The sequence below is a fragment of the Chlorocebus sabaeus genome, chromosome 8 (genome assembly GCF_047675955.1).
Source record: "Chlorocebus sabaeus isolate Y175 chromosome 8, mChlSab1.0.hap1, whole genome shotgun sequence".
Classification (NCBI taxonomy): domain Eukaryota; kingdom Metazoa; phylum Chordata; class Mammalia; order Primates; family Cercopithecidae; genus Chlorocebus; species Chlorocebus sabaeus.
In genome coordinates, this window is record NC_132911.1 from 39,190,614 (window position 1) to 39,211,091 (window position 20,478).

A 20,478-nucleotide genomic window follows, 5' to 3' on the forward strand; every position below is an offset into this window, starting at 1 on the left:
AAGTAAAAACAAAGCCAGACTGTGAAGACTAGAATAAATACCTAGAGACAGTGAAAGACTGCAATACAATAGTAGTAGGGGCCTTTTAACACCACACTTTCAGCAGTGGTCAGATCATCCATACAGAAAATCATCAGTGAAATATTGGAATTAAACAACACTAGATCAAATGGCCCTAATTGACATTTACAGAATATTTTATGTAACTGGTGCAGAATATATGTTAATTTCATCGGCACATAGATCATATGTAAGGCCACAAAACAAGATGGAATAATATCAAGTATCATTTTGAAAAACAGTGGAATGAAACTAGAAATCAATGAAAAGAGGAACTTTGGAAACTATACAAATACATGAAAATTAAACAATATGCTCTTGAAAGACCAGTGTGTCAATAAAGAAATTAAGAAGGAAATATTTTTTAAAATTGAAGGAAACAAAAATGGAAACATAACATACCAAAGTCTATGGAATGCAGCAAAACCAGTACTGAAAGGAAAGTTTATACCTATACATACTGATACCAAAAAAGTAGAAAGACTTCAGTTACGCAACCTCATGGTGCAATGCAAGAAAGAAAGCAAGGACAAACAAAACCACAAATTAGTAGAAGAAAATAAATAATAAAAACTAGAACAGAAATAAATGAAATTGAGAATTAGAAAGGTCCATGAAACAAGAAGTTTGTTTTTGAAAAGATAAACACTTCTTTTGCTACATTGACCAAGAGAAAGAATATAATGGATTGAATACTTAAATGAAAGATATGATTTATATGAGCACAAATCAGATAAAAAGACATTGCAATTGACACTTTAATAATTTAAAGACAGCATTCAAGTAGAGATATTGTGAGCAAATGTGTGTCAATAATTTGGAAAACCTAGAAGAAATGGACAAATTCCTAGACACATACAGTCATAATGAATAATGACATAGTAGCTGCAATAAAAAGTTTCCCATCCAAGAACAGTTCAGGCTAGATAGCTTTAATATTGTATTCTACCAAATATTTAAAGAAGAACTAGTACCAATTTTACTCAAACTATTCCAAAACATTGAGAAGGAGGGAATATTCCCAATATCATTCTACAAGGCCAACATTTCCCTCAAAAACCATACAAATACACAGCAATAACAACAAAAACCTACAGGCCAACATCATGATGAACATGCAAAAATCCTCAACACAATGCTAGCAAACTGAATTCAACAACACATTAAAAAGATTATTTATCACGATCAAGTAGGATTCATCATAGGGATGCAAGGATGGTTCAGCAATGCAAATCAATAAATGTGATCTATCACATAAATAGAATCAAGGACAAAATCCATGTGGTCATTTCAATAGAGGCTGAAAAAGCATTTGGTAACACTCAACATAACTTCATAATAAAAACTCTTAATGTAGTTTAGCAGGAACATATCTCAAAACAATAAAGGCCATGTATATCAAACTCATAGACAGCAGCATGCTAAATGGAGAAAAATTGAAAGCCTTTCCTTTATGATGTAGAACAACACAAGAATGCCCATTTTGCTTCTTTTATTTATCATAGTACTGGAAGTCCTAGTCAGAGCAATTAGACAAAAGAAAGATATCAAGGGTGTCCAAATTGGAAAGGCAGAAATCAAATTCTTATGTGCAGATGATATGATCTCATATTTAGAAAAATCTAAAGACTCCTCCAAGGGGAAAAAACTGTTAGAGGTGATAAATGTAATTGGTGACATCGGGGGATACAAAATCAAACAAAAATTAGTAGCATTTCTATATGCCAACAGTGAACAACCTATAAATAAAGAAAGCAATCCTATTTACAACAGCTATAAAAATACCTAGGAATAAATTTAATCATAAAAGCGAAAGATTGCTACAATGAAAATTGTAAAACACTTAACTAACTGGCTGTGGTGGCTCATGCCTGTAATCCCAGCACTTTGGGGGGCCAAGGTGGGTGGACTGCCTGAGCTCAGAAGTTCGAAACCACCCTGGGCAACATGGAGAAACCTTGTCTCTACTAAAATACCAAAAAAAAAAAAAAAAAAAAAAAAAAAAAAAAAAAAAAAAAAAAAAAAAAAAAGCCATACACTGTGATGCAAGCCTGTAATCCCAGCTACTCAGGAGGCCAAGGCAGGAGAATCACTTGAGTGTGGGAGGCAGAGGTTGCAGTGGGCCAAGATCATGCCACCACACTCCAGCTTGGGTGACAGAGTGAGACTCCATCTCAAAAATAAATAAAAATAAAAATAAAAGTAAAACACTTATCAAAGAAATTAAAGAGGACACAAAAATGTGGAAATATAACCCAAGCCCATGGATTGGAAGAATTAATACTGTTTAAATATCCATAAAACCCAAAGCAATCTGGAGATTCAATGCAATCCCTATCAAAATACCAATGACATTCTTCACAGAAATAGAACAATAATCCAAAAATTCGTATGGAACCACAAAAGATAGGCTCTTTAACAAATAGTGTTGGGAATACTTTATATCCTCATGCTAAAGATTGAAATTGGACCATTATCTTATACACAAAGGCCAACACAAAATAGATTGAAGACTTAAATGTAAAATATGAATTATAAAACGCTTAGAAGAAAACAGAAAAATCTTCATGACATTGGTCTTGGCAATGATTTCATGGATATGATATGAAAAGCACAGACAACAAATGAAAAAAAGACATATGGGGCAACATTAAACTCAAAAGCTTCTTCATAGCAAAGGAAATGCTGAAAATCCAATGGAATGGGAGAAAATATTTGCAAACCATTTATCAGTTAAGGGGTTAATTCCCAAAATATATTAAGAACTCTTTCAACTCAATAGCAAAAAACTAATAACCTGATTAAAAGTTAGTGTAAGACTTGAATAGACATTTTGCCAAATAACATATATAAGACTCTTACAACTCTATAGCAAAATATCTAATAATTTAAAAAATGGGCTAAAGACTTCAGTAGACATTTCTCCAAAGAAAACATACAAGTGGCAAATAAGCATATGAAAAGATGTCCAATTTCGTTAACTATCAAATGTATGCTAATCAAAACCACAATGAGATTCACCTCACACCTGTTAGGATGGATCTTAAAAAAAAAAAAAAAAAACCAACAATAGTGAAATGTTGAGGAGGATGTGGAGAAATTAGAATCGTTGTGTATATTGTTGGTGGGAATGCAAAATGTTGAAACCATTATGGAAAATGACATGGAGGGTTATCAAAAATAAAAAATACAATTACCATATAATCCAGCAATTCTACTTCTTCAAATTTATGGAAAAGAGTTGAAATCAGGAAACCAAAGAGATATTAGCATTCCAATGTTCATTGAATCACTATTCACAACTCTTAAGTGTGGCTACAACCTAAATGTCTGTCGATGAATAAGTGGATAAAAATAAATGTGACATCTCTCTCCTCTTCTCTCTCTGTTTCTCTCTCTCTCTGTGTGTGTGTGTGTGTGTGTGTGTATCTAATGGAATATTATTCAGCCTTAAAAAGGAGATCCTGTAATATGTAAAACATGGATGAACCTTGAGGACAAATACTGAAATAATTCCACTTATTTGAGATATCTAAAAAGTCAAACTCACAAAATTAGAGCAGAATGCTGGTTTCCGGGGACTACGGGGTGGACCAAATGGGTAGTTACATGTCAGTGGGCTAAAGTCTCAAATATGCATGATGAAAATGTTCTAGAGATTTCATGAAAAACATTGTCCCTAAAATTAACAAATCTGTATTGTACACTTAGAAATGTGGTAAGATGGTCGATCTCATGCTGTGTTCTTACTATATATAGCACAACTTTTTAAAAATAAAAACTTTTGCCATTCAAAAGATACCCTTAAGAAGGGAAAAAGGAACCGTGAATGTGGAAAAAATCTTTGTAATACATATTTCAAATGAAGGATTCACATTCAGAATATATACTGAACTCCTACAAATTGATAAAAAAAAGATGAGAATATAATGACCAAAATATTTGAAGAAACACTTCACAAAAGATGATATCAAAGGGGCACAGAATATGAAAATGTGCTTAATGCCATTACTCTAACTAAGAGATGAATTAAAATCAAAATGATATTTTCCTAAACCACTACAACAGTTTCTAAAATTAAAAAAATGGACAACATCAAGGATTGGCAAGGATATCAAGCTACTAAAACTCTCACGTGGTGCTGGTATGAGGGTATTCTGGTACAGCATACTTTCCACTACTGTTCAGGAGTTTAGCATCTTCTAAACCTGAGTATTTATGTAATCTATTACAGCAGTCTGTGCTCATTCAGGGAATAGAAACAACACAGTGATTTAAGTAGGGGATGCAAGTATAAAGACTAATTTACCTAAAATAGAAGAGTAACTATAAGATATTGGGAAAACATCCTCTTTATGAGACCCTAGTGGAGAGTACATAAGGAAGAACTAACTTAGAAGTGGGTATCCTTCCCATGCTTGAGGTGGAAAAGATATAGTTGCCTCAGTGGAAAAGATGTAGTTGCAACCTACTGAATGGCAGGGGAAGTTTATTCATTTTCTTGAGTCAGATCTGGTTGTCAGTTGTGTGGCATGCAGAAGGAAACCACCTAGAGCACAGAAAACCATAGTTGAGCTGCAGCTGGTGGCCAGGTATGAGGGTATGTAGTAGAAGTGGGGGTGTCAGTTCAATAAGAGGACTGAACCTCAATAATCAGATGTGAAATTCAAATTACAAACACAGTATGATACTACTAAATACATGCTAGATGGCTATCATTGTAACAACTTACAATGTCAATTAGTGAGAATATGGAGTAACTGGAGCCTTTATATCCCTTGTAGGGAATGTAAATTTGCAAAATCAATTTGGAAAACTGGTAAAATCTATTAAGGCTTTGCTAATGCCTATTTTATAACCCAAAAGATTCCACTCATTGGTGTGTACCATTAGTAATGTGCACATGTGTGGATCAAGAGACATGCACAAGAATGTTCATGGCAGAACTGGTTGATGAAAACACTGGAAACAACCTGACTTTACATCTTATTGCCTTCTTTCCCAATATCAGTAATATATGTATATGTGGTTCTCTGTTTATTTAACATAAACTCAGTCAAAAGGTTTTTGGAGACATGGCCAAGGATAATCAGGAAAGAGATTCTGTTATTCATATGAAAGAAAAATATGTGGTATCCAGGTAAACCTTAGTATTAAATAACATGAATTAAAATATAAATCTGTTTGTTTGTTTGTTGATTGATTGATTGATTGCTTGATTTTTTTAAGAGAGGGAGTTTCTCTTCATCACCCAAGCTGGAGTGCAGTGGCATGATCATAATTCACTGCAGCCTCAACCTCTGGGGCTCAAGTGGGCCTCCCATCTCAACCTTCCAAGTAGATGAGACTACAGGCACACATCATCACTCCTGGGGAATTATTTTTTTGTAGACATGAGGGTATCCCTGTGTTGCCCAGGCTGGTCTCAAACTCTTCAGCTCAAGTGATCCTCTTGTCTTGGGCTCACAAAATGTTGGCATTACAAGTGTGAGTCACCCATTCCTGGCCTACTTATTTTTTTAAAGTATATTTTCTGACTAAAATATCTAAGAAATTTTGGTAGATACATGAATTAAGACAAATATTTTCATAATTACAATAACTAAATAAAATCTCCATCAACAATTGATATGTACATCTTCTCAAATATTTTTCTAAGCAAAATATTAAAAATATTTCTTTTACTTTGAGAATATTGTGGACAAATTTTTATATATTAAAATGCAGTCATATCATTTTTTGGGATGTAGTATTCAAATTAAAAATAAAAAATCATTTATTTTATGTTAGAAATAACAAATGAAAGTCACAAGTGAACACTCCGATAGTTGATTTCTCAGCAAGGCAAAGTTTACTTCTGCAGAAAGGTGCTGTTCATTAGTTTGGTCACCATGAGAGCACACCAAACAAAGGAAAGCAGCAGCTTTATTCCTAATGCATTGGGTTCCTACTTCTGTGTCCAGTCTCCATTGGCTAGAGTTGGACCACAGAATCTAAGCTGAACCTGATTGGCTAACTTGAGAAGTGCAGGGATGCGGTTATACTGGCAGAAAACAGTTTTGGTGGGGTTGGGGGAGGAGGGGATCAAGCGGGGGTGGAGGGAGCGTTGTGATGGGAGGGGTGATTTACAGAGTGAGTAGCAGATGTGGAATGTGGGCTCTATAGATAAAGACTGTGAGGAAGTTTGTTTCCTAGGGCAAGGGAACACAGAGAGTAAGGGAGTCTTGCCTTGAAAGCAGGAAACAAAAGACTAGGAAACTTAAACAAGTTAACCCTTTGAAGAAGAATGTCTTACTGTATTTAACATCTTAAAACTCTATAATTATGAATGTTTGTACTACTTCCAGTTTTTAGTTATTACAAATGCCCTGTAATAAACATTCTGGTATGGATATATATCTGTGAACAATTGTCCAGTTATTGCCTGAGATAAATCCCCAGAAGATATCAAGAATAAATATAGTGTAATATGAAGACTTTTGTTGTTTTAAAATATCTATTACTAAATTATCAGTCCGTTTGTATCCAGTTGTAACTTTCATAATTTATTCATTTATTAGCTAGTTTGGATATGTGAGTGATATACTTTCTGAGCCCTAGCATATCTTAAATTTACTTCTTTTATTATACTACCTTATTGAATTTTCTTTATAATTTTCCACTATGTTACTTAGTAATGAGCTATTTCTATAAGGAATATAGAAATAGAAGTAGAAAATACAAAATTTGAACATATGGAATTAGAGGCATTTTGAGACTCCCTTTAGTATGAAGGAAGCTTAGCATGTTTTACCTTTAAAAAAATCCCTTCACTAATCTTTCTGTTATGTAAATTGAGATTTTAGACCTAGCCTACTGTTAATACGTTTCTGCTTTTAAATATTGTTTATTTTGGTTCTAAAATATTTTGTCTTTTTCAGTTTTATACTTAAGTTTACAACAAACATTTTGAATTCATTTTATATTTAACTGGTTTCATTTTTTGAAGTTCTAAAGAATGATTTTAACTTTTAATGGTGTTAAGAGCCATTTTCTAGCCACAGAACTTGGAATGCTCGAATCTTGACTTTGCCATAACTTTCTTCTCTTATTCAATAAATAATGTGTGTATGTGAGTGTGTGAATCATTCTTCTTATTATTATAGTAGTAATGTATAAAACACATTGATTAAAAATATATATGAGAGTAAAAGAATGAAACAGTAATCTTCATTAGCCCCAGCACCAGGGATGATCATTCTTAAAAAATTTCATTAGATATATACACCAGTGTGCATGCATGCATGTGTGTGTATTGTACATGTTGGTGTTATCTAATAAAAAGGTACTTAGAATTACCACCTTTTAATTTTAAAATAAAATCATTGCATATGTTTAGAATGGAGTTTTCAAGGCACTTTATTTATTGACCTAAATAGTTACCAAACATGGATTTAAAAAACTAGTGTACTTTCACAGGTCACTTCTATTATAAAACTGAGAGTATTGTCAGTTGAGGTAACAGGTAATATTTTTCTGGAATTTTTATTTTTTTAATGTTTTTGCTTTTAATCACCCATAGTTTTAAAATTACTTGAGTTAGAAATGTGTTAGCTACAAGAAAGAAAAATGACCAACACTGGCATTTTATTTGTTTTGTTTTCTCCTACAGCACCAGTCTCTAACAACCTTGAATGCTAATACTTGGAGAGAGGAGGGTAACAAATACATCATCAGAAACGGGCCCGAACCAAGGAGGAACAAAACACAATTTCTCTCTCACTGTGCGGAGGGTTTTAAACTGTGAAATAAATCATCCGGCCTGAATCTCATGACTTATGTCCATTGAATTCTCTGTATTTGCAGTCCAAATTCTACCTTGTCAAATTTGGATCCATAAGATGCTCTGAATCAGGTGAAAGGAGCCTAAGACCTTCATCTAATAAAGCTAAGAGGGACTGCCAGTCAGCCGCACAGCAGAGTATCTGTTTCCCCTTCTGCTTCTTAGGTTGACCAGAATCTCTCTCAAGTCTGACCTATCCCTTTTCTTTCAGAGTTCCTAGCCTCTAGCTAGTCTGTGACTGGTTACAGTGACTTTTATGCAGATGATATCTGAGCCCAGTTCCTCTCTTCTTACTCCTGCTTATTTTTGAAAGTTGTAAACCCACTTTAGTGTGTTAAAATACTTGTTTGCCAAAAGTAGATTTACCGTAAAGCTAAGGAAGCAAAAACTTAAGAACAACTTAGTTGCACAGATTCTCTTTAAAGTCATGAACCTAACTTTGTATTCTTAGAGTTTATCAAATTATATATGGTTCAGGCCCCATTGAGCCTGAATCATGTCTTCTCTTCACACATTCCTTTGGCAGTGGTGTGCTAGAGACAGCTCATATCATCTCGCCAGAGCTCACCAGTTAAAGTTTCAGAATGTTTGCAAGTCAGTTGTTAAATAGCCATTATAAAAAATATTACTTAAATCTAAATACATTAAAAACCAACATTCAAATAACATGATTTATTCATTATTTTTTATTTTTATCTTTGCTTCTTAGGTTATGACTATTGCATCTTTATGGTTGAACTACTATACTATGGTAATGTGTGACTTACATGTATTACCAACTCTTCCAGAAATATCAAATGGTAGCTTGAAATTAGCCTTTGCTGAGACTGATAAACCTATCGTTGTGGACTTCCTCTCCCTCACATCACAGAAATAGCTGTATAATAATTGCTAGCAAATCACTGTTCCTGGGGATAGTTCACCTTTTTTCTGTTTTTGTTTTTAATAGCTTGTTGAAGGTACTTTTCTCTCATTGCTCAAATCTATCTCCAACTCTTTCTGAATATGAATACCCAATTGGTCTCAAAAAAATTGGGTATAGAAAGAATATAACTAAAGACAATAAAGGCCATGTGTTAAAAATTAAACCCCACAACTAACATCATACTGAATGGGGAAAAGCTGAAAGCTTTTCTTGTAAGATCTGGAAGAAGGCAAGTTTCCCACTTCTACTGCTTTAATTCAACATACTATTGGAAGTACTAGCCAGAGCAATTAGGTAAGAGAAAGAAAATAAAAGGCATATAAATAGGAAAGGAAGAAGTCAAAGTATCCCTGTTTGCAGATTACATAATCATATATTTAGAAAATACTGAAGACTTCACAAAAAAAAAAAAAAGTTAGAAAAAATAAATCAAGATAGTAAAGTTGCAGAATGCAAAATTAACATACAAAAATCGGTAGCATTTCTATATACCAATAGTGAACTATCTGAAAAAGAAATCAAGAATCAAGTTAATTTACAATAGCTACAAAATTTTAAATATCTAGGAATAAATCAAGAAGGTGAAAGAACTCTACATGAAAAATATAAAAGATTGATAAAAGAAGCTGAAGAGAACACAAGTAAAAAATTCCATGTTTATAGATCAGAAGAATTAATATTGTCAAAATGTCCATATTTATCCAAAGCAATCTTCAGATTCTTCAGAAATCTCTATCAAAATACTAGTGAAATTCTTCCCAGAAATAGAAAAAACAATCTTAAAATCCATATGGAAACGGAAAAGACTCTAGTAGCCAAAGCAATTTTGCAAAAAGAACAAAGCTGGAGGCATCACAGTACCCACTTCAAAATATGCTACAAAATATAGTAATGAAAACAGCATGGCACTGGCATAAAAAAAGTCACATAGAACAATGGAATCAAATAGAGAAATAAATCCATGTTCAGGGCCAGCTAATTTTCATCAAAGGTAGCAAAACACACATTGGGAGAAGTACTGTCTCCTTTGCCGAGACCAGCTTGGTTGGGGAGACCCTAACCCAGTGGCACTAGAGGAATTAAAGACACACACACAGAAATATAGAGGTGTGATGTGGGAAATCGGGGTCTCACAGCCTTCAGAGCTGAGAGCCCCGAACAGAGATTTACCCACATATTTATTAACAGCAAGCCAGTCATTAGCATTGTTTCTATAGATATTCGATTAACTAAAAGTATCAAGGGATGGGCCGAATTAAAGAAATGGGTTGGGCTAGTTAACTGCAGCAGGAGCATGTCCTTAAGGCACAGATCGCTCATGCTATTGTTTGTAGCTTAAGAATGCCTTTAAGCAATTTTCTGCCCTGGGTGGGCGAGGTGTTCCTTGCCCTCATTCTGGTAAACCCACAACCTTCCAGTGTGGGCGTTAGAGCCATTATGAACATGTTACAGTGCTGCAGAGATTTTGTTTATGGCCAGTTCTGGTGCCGGTTTATGGCCAGATTTTGGGGGGCCTGCTCCCAACTCTCCTCAGTAAGTGGTGCTGGCAAAACTGGCTATCCACATACAGAACAGTAAAACTAGGCCAGCATCTCTCACCATATACATAAAATTAACTCAAAATAAATTCAAGACTTAAATTTAAGACCTCAAACTATGAAACTACTAGAAGACTATAGGGGAAACACTTTATAAAATTGGACTGGGCAAGGATTTTTTTCAATAAGACCTCAGAAGAACAGGCAATAAAAGCAAAAATAGACAAATGGGATTACATCAAACTAAAATGCTTCTGCATAGCAAAGGAAATCAATAGTGTGAAAAGACAACCTATAGATTAAGAAAAAGTATTTGCAAAATATGCATCTGACAAGGGATTAATACCCAGAGTATATAAGGAACTGAAACAACTCAGTAGCAAAACAAACCAAATAATCCAATTTTAAAATGGGCAAAAGACTTGAATAAACATTTATCAAAAGAAGAAGTATGGCCAAGAGATACATAGGCATATGACAAGGTGCTCAACATAATCGATCGTCATAAAAATGAATAGAAATTACCATGATATATCATCTCACCCCAGTTAAAATAGCTTATATCAAAAAGATAAGGAATAATACATGCTGGTGAGAAAGTGGAGAAAAAAAAAAAAAACCCTTGTACACTATTAGTGGGAACATAAATTAGTACAACCACTATGGAGAACAGTTTGGAGGTTCCTCAAAATCTAAAACTTGGGGTATCATATGATCTAGCAGTCCCACTGCTGAACATATGCCCAAAAGAAAGAAAATCAGGCCAGGCTCTGTGGCTTATGCCTGTAATCCCAGCACTTTGGAAGGCTGAAGCAGTTGGAAGTCAGGAGTTCGAGACCAGCCTGGCCAACATGGTGAAACCCTGTCTCTACTAAAAATACAAAAATTAGCCAGGCATGGTAGCGGGCACCTATAATCCCAGCTACTTGGGGAGCTGAGGCAGGAGAATTGCTTGAACCCGGGAGGCAGAGGTTGCACTAAGCCAAGATTGCACCACTGCATTTTAGCCTGGGCAACAAGAGTGAAACTGTGTCTCAAAAAAAAAAAAAAAAAAAAAAAAAAAAAAAAAAAAAAGGAAAAGGAAAAGAAAAAGTTCAGAATGTTGAAGAGATATATGCACTCCTATGTTTGTTGCAGCACTGTTCACAATAGCCAAAAATTGGAAACAACCTAAGCATCCATCAACAGATCAATGGATACAGAAAATGTGGTACACATACAGAATGGAGTACTTTCAGCCATAAAAAGAATGAGATTCTGTCATTTGCAAGGAGGTTGAACTGCTGATCATTAAGTTAAGTGAAATAAGCCAGGCACAGAAAGGCAGACATCAAATATTGTCACTTATTTGTGGTATCTAAATATCAAAACAATTGAACTCATGGAGATAGGGAGTAGAAGGATGGTTACCAGAGGCTCGGAATGGTAGTGGCAATGAGGGTGAGGGTTTTAGAAGGGAGATATTCTTATTCATTCATAGAAAGAATGAATAAGACCTACTAATTGCTAGCACAACAAGGTGACTATAATAATATACTTGTACATTTTTAAATAACTAAAAGTACAATTGGATTCTTTGTAACACAAAGGAAAAATTGAGGGAATAGATACCTCATTCTGCATGATGTGATTATTACTCATTACATAGTTGTATCAAAATAGCTCATGTATTTCATAAATATCTACACCTACTATGTATCCACAAGAATTAAATATAAAAATAAAATGGCCAAGATATACATGAAAAAATGGTCAACATCACTAATTGTCAGTAAAATTCAATTCAAAGTCATAATGAAATACTATTTCACCTTAGAATGGCTCTTATCAAAACACCAGGGGTTTGGTCTTGGTTCTGCTGCTCACTGCACAGAAAGCCAATGACTGATACAATGAGTATTGCCAGGGAAGATGCTTTAATCGGGTGCTGCAGCCAAGAATCAGTCCAAATTCATCTCCCTGACCAAATTGGAGATTTATATAGCAGGGAAGAAATATGTAACTAGATGTGGGAAAACAGGAACTCAGGAGGGGTAAAGAAGCAATCATGGGCTGGGTGTGGTGGCTCATGCTTGTAATCCTAGCAATTTGGGAGGCCAAGGTGGGTGAATCACCTGAGGTCAAGAGTTGAAGACCAGCCTGACCATCATGGAAAAACCCCATCTTACTAAAGATACTAAACTTAGCCAGGATTGGTGGTGGGTGCCTGTAGTCCCAGCTACTCAGGAGATTCAGGCAGGAAAATCACTTGAACCCAGGAGGGGGAGGTTGCAGTGAGCTGAGATTGTGCCACTGCACTCCAGCCTGGGTGATAGAGACTCCTCTGAAAAACAAAACAAAACAAAACAAAACAAAAACAAAATAAAACAAAAATACCCAAATAAATAAAAGAAGCAATCATGACAAATGAGACAATGAATTATTGTCTGGATGTGATGATCTGGTGAGTTTCAGTTTTTAAATACTTTCTGAGAGACCTGGGAGTCCTTTCCTGAGGAAGGAACTCAGATAAAATGAATGTAAGTTTTAAGCTTTAACACCAGAAGGGTCAATTTCTATGTTTATCAAAAACAAACAAAAACAAAACTGTCCATGGGACTCTTGGATTGGCTTCATGGCTATGATAAAAAATACAAAAAATAATGAATGTTGATGAGGGTGTAGAGAAAGAGGAGCTCTTTTGCACTGTTAATGGGAATGTAAATTAGTGCAGCCATTATGGGAAAACAGTAAGGAGCTAAAAACTCACATGTTAGATTTTGGAACTACCGTGTGAGCCTGAAATCCCATTACTGGGTATATATCCAAAGGAAATGAAACTATATGTTGAAGAGATATATGCCATCCCTTGTTTATTGTAGCATTGTTAACAATAGCCAAGATATGAAATCAACGTAAAAGCCTATCTACTGATTACTGTATTTAAAAATGTGATATATATACAAAACAAAATATTCTTCAGCCATATTAAACAATGAAATTCTGTCATTTGCAGCAACTTGGATGAAGCTGAAGGGCATTATGTTAAGTGAAATAAACCAGGCAGAGACACAAATGATCTCAACTCACATGGGATCAACAAAGTTGATTTCATAGAAGTTAAGAATAGAATGGTAGTTACTAGAGGTTTGAGGTGAGGATACTGTATTAGTCCATTTTCATGTTGCTGATAAAGACATACCCAAGACTGGGAAGAAAAAGAGTTTTAATTGGACTTACAGTTCCACATGGCTGGGGAGGCTTCAGAATTATGGCAGGAGGCAAAAGGCACTTCTTACATGGTGGCAGCAAGAGAAAATGAGGAAGAAACAAAAGTAGAAACCCCTGATAAACCCATCAGATCTTGGGAGACTTATTCACTAACACAAGAGTAGCACGGGAAAGATCAGCCTCCAGGATTCAATTACCTTTCCCTGGGTCCCTCCCACAACATGTGGGAACTCTGGGTGATACAATTCAAGTTGAGATTTGAGTGGGGACACAGCCAAACCATATCATTCCACCCCTGGCCCCTCCCAAATCTCATATCCCCACATTTCAAATCCAATCATGCCTTCCCAACAATCCCCCAAAGTCTTAACTCATTTCAGCATTAATTCAAAAGTCCACAGTTCAAAGTCTCATTTGAGACAAGGCCAGTCCCTTCTGCCTATGAGCCTGTAAAATCAAAGGCAAGCCAGTTACTTCCTAGATACAATGGGGGTACAGGCATTGGGTAAATACAGCCATTCCAAATGAGAAAAATTGGCCAAAACAAAGGGGTTACAGGGCCCATGTAATTTCAAAATCCAGCAGGGCAGTCAAATTTTAGAGCTCCAAAATGATCTGTTTGACCCCAGGTCTCACATCCAGGTCACACTGTTGCAAGAGGTGGGCTCCCATGGTCTTGGGCAGCTCCACCCTTGTGGCTTTGCAGGGTATAGCCTCCCTCATGGCTACTTCCATGGGCTGGCATTGAGTGCCTGTGGCTTTTCCAGGTGCACGGAACAAGCCGTTGGTGGATCTACCATTCTGGGGTCTGGAGAATGGTGGACCTCTTCTCATAGCACCACTAGGCAGTGCCCCAGTAGGGACTCTGTGTACGGGCTCTGACCCCACATTTCCCTTCCACACTGTCCTAGCAGAGGTTCCCCAGCCCTGCACCAAACTTTTTCCTGGGCATTCATGTGTCTCCCTACGTCTTCTGAAATCTAAGTGGAGGTTCCCAAACCTCAATTATTGACTTCTGTGCATCCACAGGCTCAACACCACATGGAAGCTGCCAATACTTGGTGCTTCCACCCTCTGAAGCCACAGCCCAAGCTCTATGTTGGTCCCTTTCAGCCACAGCTAGAGGAGCTGGGACACAGGGCACCAAGTCCCTAGGCTGCACACAGCACAGTGACTCTGGGTGCAGCCCATGAAACCACTTTTTCTTCCTGGGCCTCTGGGCCTGTGATGGGAGGAGCTGCTGTGAAGGTCTCCGACATGGCCTGGAGACATTTTTATCATGGCTTGGGAATTAACCTTAGGCTTCTTGCTAATGCAAATTTCTGCAGTCGGCTTCAATTTCTCTTCAAAAAATGAGTTTTTCTTTTCTACTGCATTGTCAGGCTGCAAATTTTCTGAACTTTTATGCTGTTTCCTTTTTAAAACAGAATGCTTTTAACAAGAGTCAAGTCATCTTTAGAATACTTTGCTGCTTAGAAATTTCTTCCACTAGATATCCCCAAATCATCTCTCTCAAGTTCAAAGTTCCACAAATCTCAAGGGTAGGGACAAAATGCTACCAGTCTCTTTGCTAAAACATAACAAAAGTCATCTTTGCTCCAGTTCCCAACAAGTTTCTCATCGCCATCTGAGATCACCTCAACCTGGACCTTATTGTCCATATCACTATCAGCAATTTTGTCAAAGTCATTCAACAAGTCTCTAGGAGGTTCCAAACTTTCCCACATTTTCCTATCTTCTTCTGAGCTTTCCAAAGTGTTCCAACCTCTGCCTGTTACTCAGTTCTAAAGCTGCTTCCAGATTTTCAGGTATCTCTTCAGTAACACCCCACTCCTGGTACCAATTTACTGTATTAGTCCATTTACACACTGTTGATAAAGACATACCTGAGACTGGGAAGAAAAAGAGGTTTAACTGGACTTACAGTTCCATATGGCTGGGAAGGTCCCAGAAGCATGGCAGAAGATGAAAGGCACTTCTTACATGGTGGTGGCAAGAGAAAATGAGGAAGAAGCAAAAGTAGAAACCCCTGATAAACCCATCAGACCTCATGAGACTTATTCACTGTCATGAGAATAGCATGGGAAATATCTGCTCCCATGATTCAATTACCTCTCCACTGGGTCCCTCCCACAACACATGAGAATTCTGAGAGATGCAATTCAAGTTGAGATTTGGGTGGGACACAGCCAAACCATATCAGGTACCAAGATACATTGGTCAATGAGTGCAATGTTACAGTTAGGCAGGAAGTTATAGTGTTCTACTACGCTGTAAGGTGACTATAGAAAATAAAAACATATATTTCGAGATAGTTGGAAGAGAAGACTATGAATGTTACCACCACAAGAAGTGATAAACATTTAAAGTGATGAGTACAGTAATTACCCCGATTTAATCATTTTATTCAATGTTTACATGCATTGAAGAATCACACTGTGCCCCATAAACATGTACAATTATTGTGTATAGGTTATAAATAATAAAAATGAATAATACAAAAAAGAATACTCAATTTTCTGGGTCCCTAGGACATTTGACATGGTTTGGAGTGGGCTTAACAGCAACATCTGTCAGAGTTCCAAAAGGTACATTTCAGACCTGCTCTCTGTTATGGAAGGTGGAGAAGCTGCTAAGAGATAACTAGAGTTGCGCCACCAAAAATAACAAGACTACCAAGTCTGTGGTCCAAGGACTTTACCCTTAGAGCTATTCAAATACTGATGAGCTGGGAGGTCTGAGAAGAGGAGCAGTACGTAAGGCAAACATTAAGCAATTGCTATGATTAAATGTACCAGGTTTACGAAAACCTAAGGTAAATGAAATACTCTCATGGCTCTGGGCCAGTGTGAGTTTGGGACATCTTATAAAATAGGATTTCTACTTTTACTGGCATCTACCCTGAAATTGTAGAAAGAAGTGAAGGGGAGAAAAATATTTGAAGATGGAGTAGAAATTTCTTGGAAAAAAGTGACTTGCTTTTATATCTGAAGAGAGAGGTAAGTGCTACAAGTTTGAAGGTGCTGCAAAAAGAAAATATTTTGCTTCCTGGAAAAAAGCTTTCTTGTTACTCAGAACTCCATACAAACTGTATCAAAGGCTGGTGATGATTTTGATCCCTTATTTTTTTCTGAAATTACTCTGGAAAAATCATCACTTATCTCTACAGTGTTAAATTTATGAATTCCTATTCCTCCTCTTTTTTTTTTTTTTTTCTTTTTAAATTGGTATTTGATTGTCTTTTTTTAAACTTGCTCCTTTCATTTCTAAAATGTTTTTTTATCTGTTTTGATTTTTAGCCCTGCGTCTAATCCCTCCAAGAATTTTTTCTCACTTTGCTTTATTACAATCAACTTATTTGTTTATTAATGTTTACTCACTCTTGATTTCTATCTCTTTTCACTTCATGCCAGTAGTTTATAACTAAGTGTGTAGATTATTCCTCTTGGGGAGATTTTCCAAATACTCATTACATAGCACCAATTCTAAAGATTCTTATTCAGTAGGACATTTCTCTGATACTATCAGTTATTCAATACACAAATATTTGTATTGCTAATGATTCAAATACACATATATAAAGCTCAATATTTTAACTGAATTCTTATGCTTAGTGAACTTGAGAGTAGGTTCATGACGAACTGAACATCAGACGACCAATTCTCCATGAGTATTTTATGCAACTTTATATATTTTTTTCCTTTTAGATTCAGCGTGCAGATGTGCAGGTTTGTTACATGCATACATTGTGTAATGGTGAGGTTTGGGCTTCTAGTGAACCCACCACCTAAATAGTGAACATTGTACCCAACAAATAATTTTTCAACCCTCGTTCACCTCCAGTCTCCTTGCTTTTGGAATCCTCAGTGTTTATTATTTCTGTTTTTGTGTTCATGTGTATCCATGGTGTAGGTCTCACTTATAGGTAAGAACATGCAGTATTTCATTATCTATTTCTGAGTTATTTCACTTAGGATAATGGCCTCAAGCTCCATCCAAGTTGCTGCAAAGGACATGATTTCATTTTTTGACTGTAAAGTATTCCATGGTGTGTGTGTATGCATTCAATCAGCCATTGATGGACACTTAGGTGATTCCATGAGCAAATTCACTTTTTGAATTCCAGGGCCAAGGAAGAAGCCTACTTAAACAGATATAGCACAGATCATGAAGGACACCTCTGTGAACCACCAAGAAAACCTGTAAATCTTGCCTTCTTTACCAGAATTATAGTTAAGAACAAAGACAAGTTTCAGAGGATGCTCTTACCCATGATGCTTGAGATGATCCATCCTAACATTTTGGAATTTCTAACAATTTAAAATCCATCTGATGTTGGTTATCATATATCATCTTAGGCAGGTCCAGCAATTTTCCTGGGCAGCAGAGTCTGTCCTCTATGTGATAACTAGATATCCAGGCTTCTTCAGTCTTGTGGCTCTGTATTCTCACCACGTGGTCCCAGAGTTGCCAACAAAATTGAAGGAAGTGTGAAAAACTCATACCTGCTCACTAACTGCCTCTAACCAGCAGTAATACAACAAGTAATTTATTCTCATGGTCCATTGACCCAATGTAGTCACACAGTCCTAGCTGCAGAGGAGGCTGGGAAACATCAAGATAACCTATAGAATATTTGGTGAGTGCTACTTCTCTCTCACACTGTGAAATAGAAACTATGAAGGTTGTACCACCTGTGACTAGTTACGGGCATGCCGTAGTTCCCATATTGGAACATCTTCTAAATCACTCTGTGACAGGACTGTGATCATTTATGTGGCAAATGCATTCCAGCTCCTTCCTCCCTTATTGGAGTACTCTTGTTATCTAGGATGGGTGAGACAAGTTCCTGTATAATCAGTTTGCTGGTTTTCAGGTTGGATGTCAAATAAATCTCTGAGTTACATTAATGTTGGAACAGCGTTGTCGCTGTGCTGACAAAGCCTAGAGCCGTTTTTAAAGCCTGGAAATTCTGAAAGCAGGTATGCATATCAATTGATGCAGAAAAACATTCACAAACATGAAACAAACTGGGAATAAAAGAAAAATGCCTTAATATAATACAAGCCATAGATGAAAAACTCATAGTTAACATAATCATCAATGGTGAAAGTTTGTAAGGTTTTTCTCTAAGATCAGAAGCAAGATAAAGATGCCTGCTTTTGCATAATCTGAATGGTATGGGTGGCACATGGGAATGCCACTTGCAGATCTCCCACTACCAGGAGCATAAACAATAAACGGTCTGAGCAGCTGCAGGCTGAAATGCATCAGTGCATTTTTGTGAAGTCCTCACTTCCCATGGTGTGCTCCCAACCAGTGACTGAAAATGATGGAGATCCTAAGGAAGGCATTCTTAGGAGACCTGAGAATCCCCTGACAGCGGCTCTGGCTTGAGGACTTCCCAACAGCTTTGTGAAAACTTCCTGGTAGTGCATGGGCCTTCTTTAAGCTGCATAAAGCCTGGATGGCTTCCATCCAGCTTTCTCTCCTTCTCTTTTTTACTTCAGTGTCTGGCAGCTTTCTCAGCCTTTTCATCTTTCTTTTCTTTATTTTTATTTTTTGCATAGGGCTGTTTCTCCTGATAAAATCTGGAATATTTAGTACTGTCTTGGTGTCTATTTCTCATAAAATCCAAACTAAAAGAAGTGATAATGAGACTATTATAAGTACACAAGGGGTAAGATGTGAATTTGTCTTGGCTTAACTAACCTTGCAACTGACAGAGGACATGATCCTGGTTGGGAGGTGGGGCAGAGATAGTCCCTGCCACGAGGTGACAGTAAAATTCTAAAAAATTTTTGGTAACTGAGAAAAATGTTCCAATAGAGACAAATTTGACAGATGCAATAAAGCAGACATTTAGTCAGTGGAGTTTGGCCAGGTGCAGTGGCTCACTCCTATAATCGAAGCACTTTGGGAGGCCGAGGTGGGATCACCTGAGGCCAGGAGTTCAAGAATAGCCTGTCCAACATAGTGAAACCCTATCACTACTAAAAGTATAAAAATGAGCTGGGCGTGATTGCGCGTGCCTGTATTTCCAGCTACTCGGGAGGCTGAGGCATGAGAATTGCTTGAACCCGGGAAGTGAAGGTTGCAGTGAGCCGAGATCACACCACTGCACTCCAGCCTGGACGACAGAGGGAGACTCTGTTTCATAAATAAATAAATAAGTCAGTGGCGTTAGCTGATTGCTGCTAAGTTTTATTGATTATTGATGCCATGCAGAAGGATAATGAGATATTGAAGGCTGTTAACAAGCGATTACTGGCTATGATTGAGACCCAGAGAATCTCAGTGGTAACTTACAAAGAAGCCTTTATCAGTCATAGTTAGCAGATAGGAGAATGGCAGGTGGGAGTTCTGTTTGTTGCAGCAGCAAGCTCTAGAGAATCTAAATACTCAGTCAAAAGAGCTTTGTTGTGCTGAGGTTTCGACATTGTAGAGAAAATTTGGGATCCTGAGAATTAGAAAGAGGACTTCTGGATGTAAGTCTCTGAAGATATTGACTTCACAAAACCCACTTCTACTGGGCTCATTGGGTTTGCAGAGTGACCCAGTTTTGCATTTCCACATTTATTGTAGATGCTGCAGAGCATGTTAGAATCCTGTGTCCGGAGATCAAATAGCAAACAAATGAACAAACAAACAAAACAAAGAACAATCACTGTACTGTTAAGGAAAATTGACTTGAATTAGCAGGAGGAGGTAAGGGGGTTTTACCCAGTGGAGGCAGCAGAGAATAGAGGTGGCACCCAAATGATCTGTTTGGGATTATTCCACTGTAACTATGAATGGACATGTGCAACCCTGACATGAGAAAAGTATGACAATTCATGGTGCAAGCACTTCACGATAAAGGTTTGATTCCACACCCATTAAGGCATGGAGTCAGGCCATGTGAGACCTGAGCAGGAGGGTTG

General features: G+C 36.9%; 1 protein-coding gene across 1 annotated transcript in view; it reads left to right on the forward strand.

Annotated features, from left to right (window-relative positions):
* The window catches only part of LOC103215662 (disintegrin and metalloproteinase domain-containing protein 5), a 149,035-nt gene extending 130,083 nt beyond the window's left edge, over positions 1–18,952 (forward strand). The window contains exon 22 of the mRNA XM_073018616.1: positions 18,766–18,952. Coding sequence (XP_072874717.1) covers positions 18,766–18,952 — 187 coding nt within the window. The remainder of the gene's footprint in view (positions 1–18,765) is intronic.
* The last annotated feature ends 1,526 nt before the right edge of the window (positions 18,953–20,478 follow it).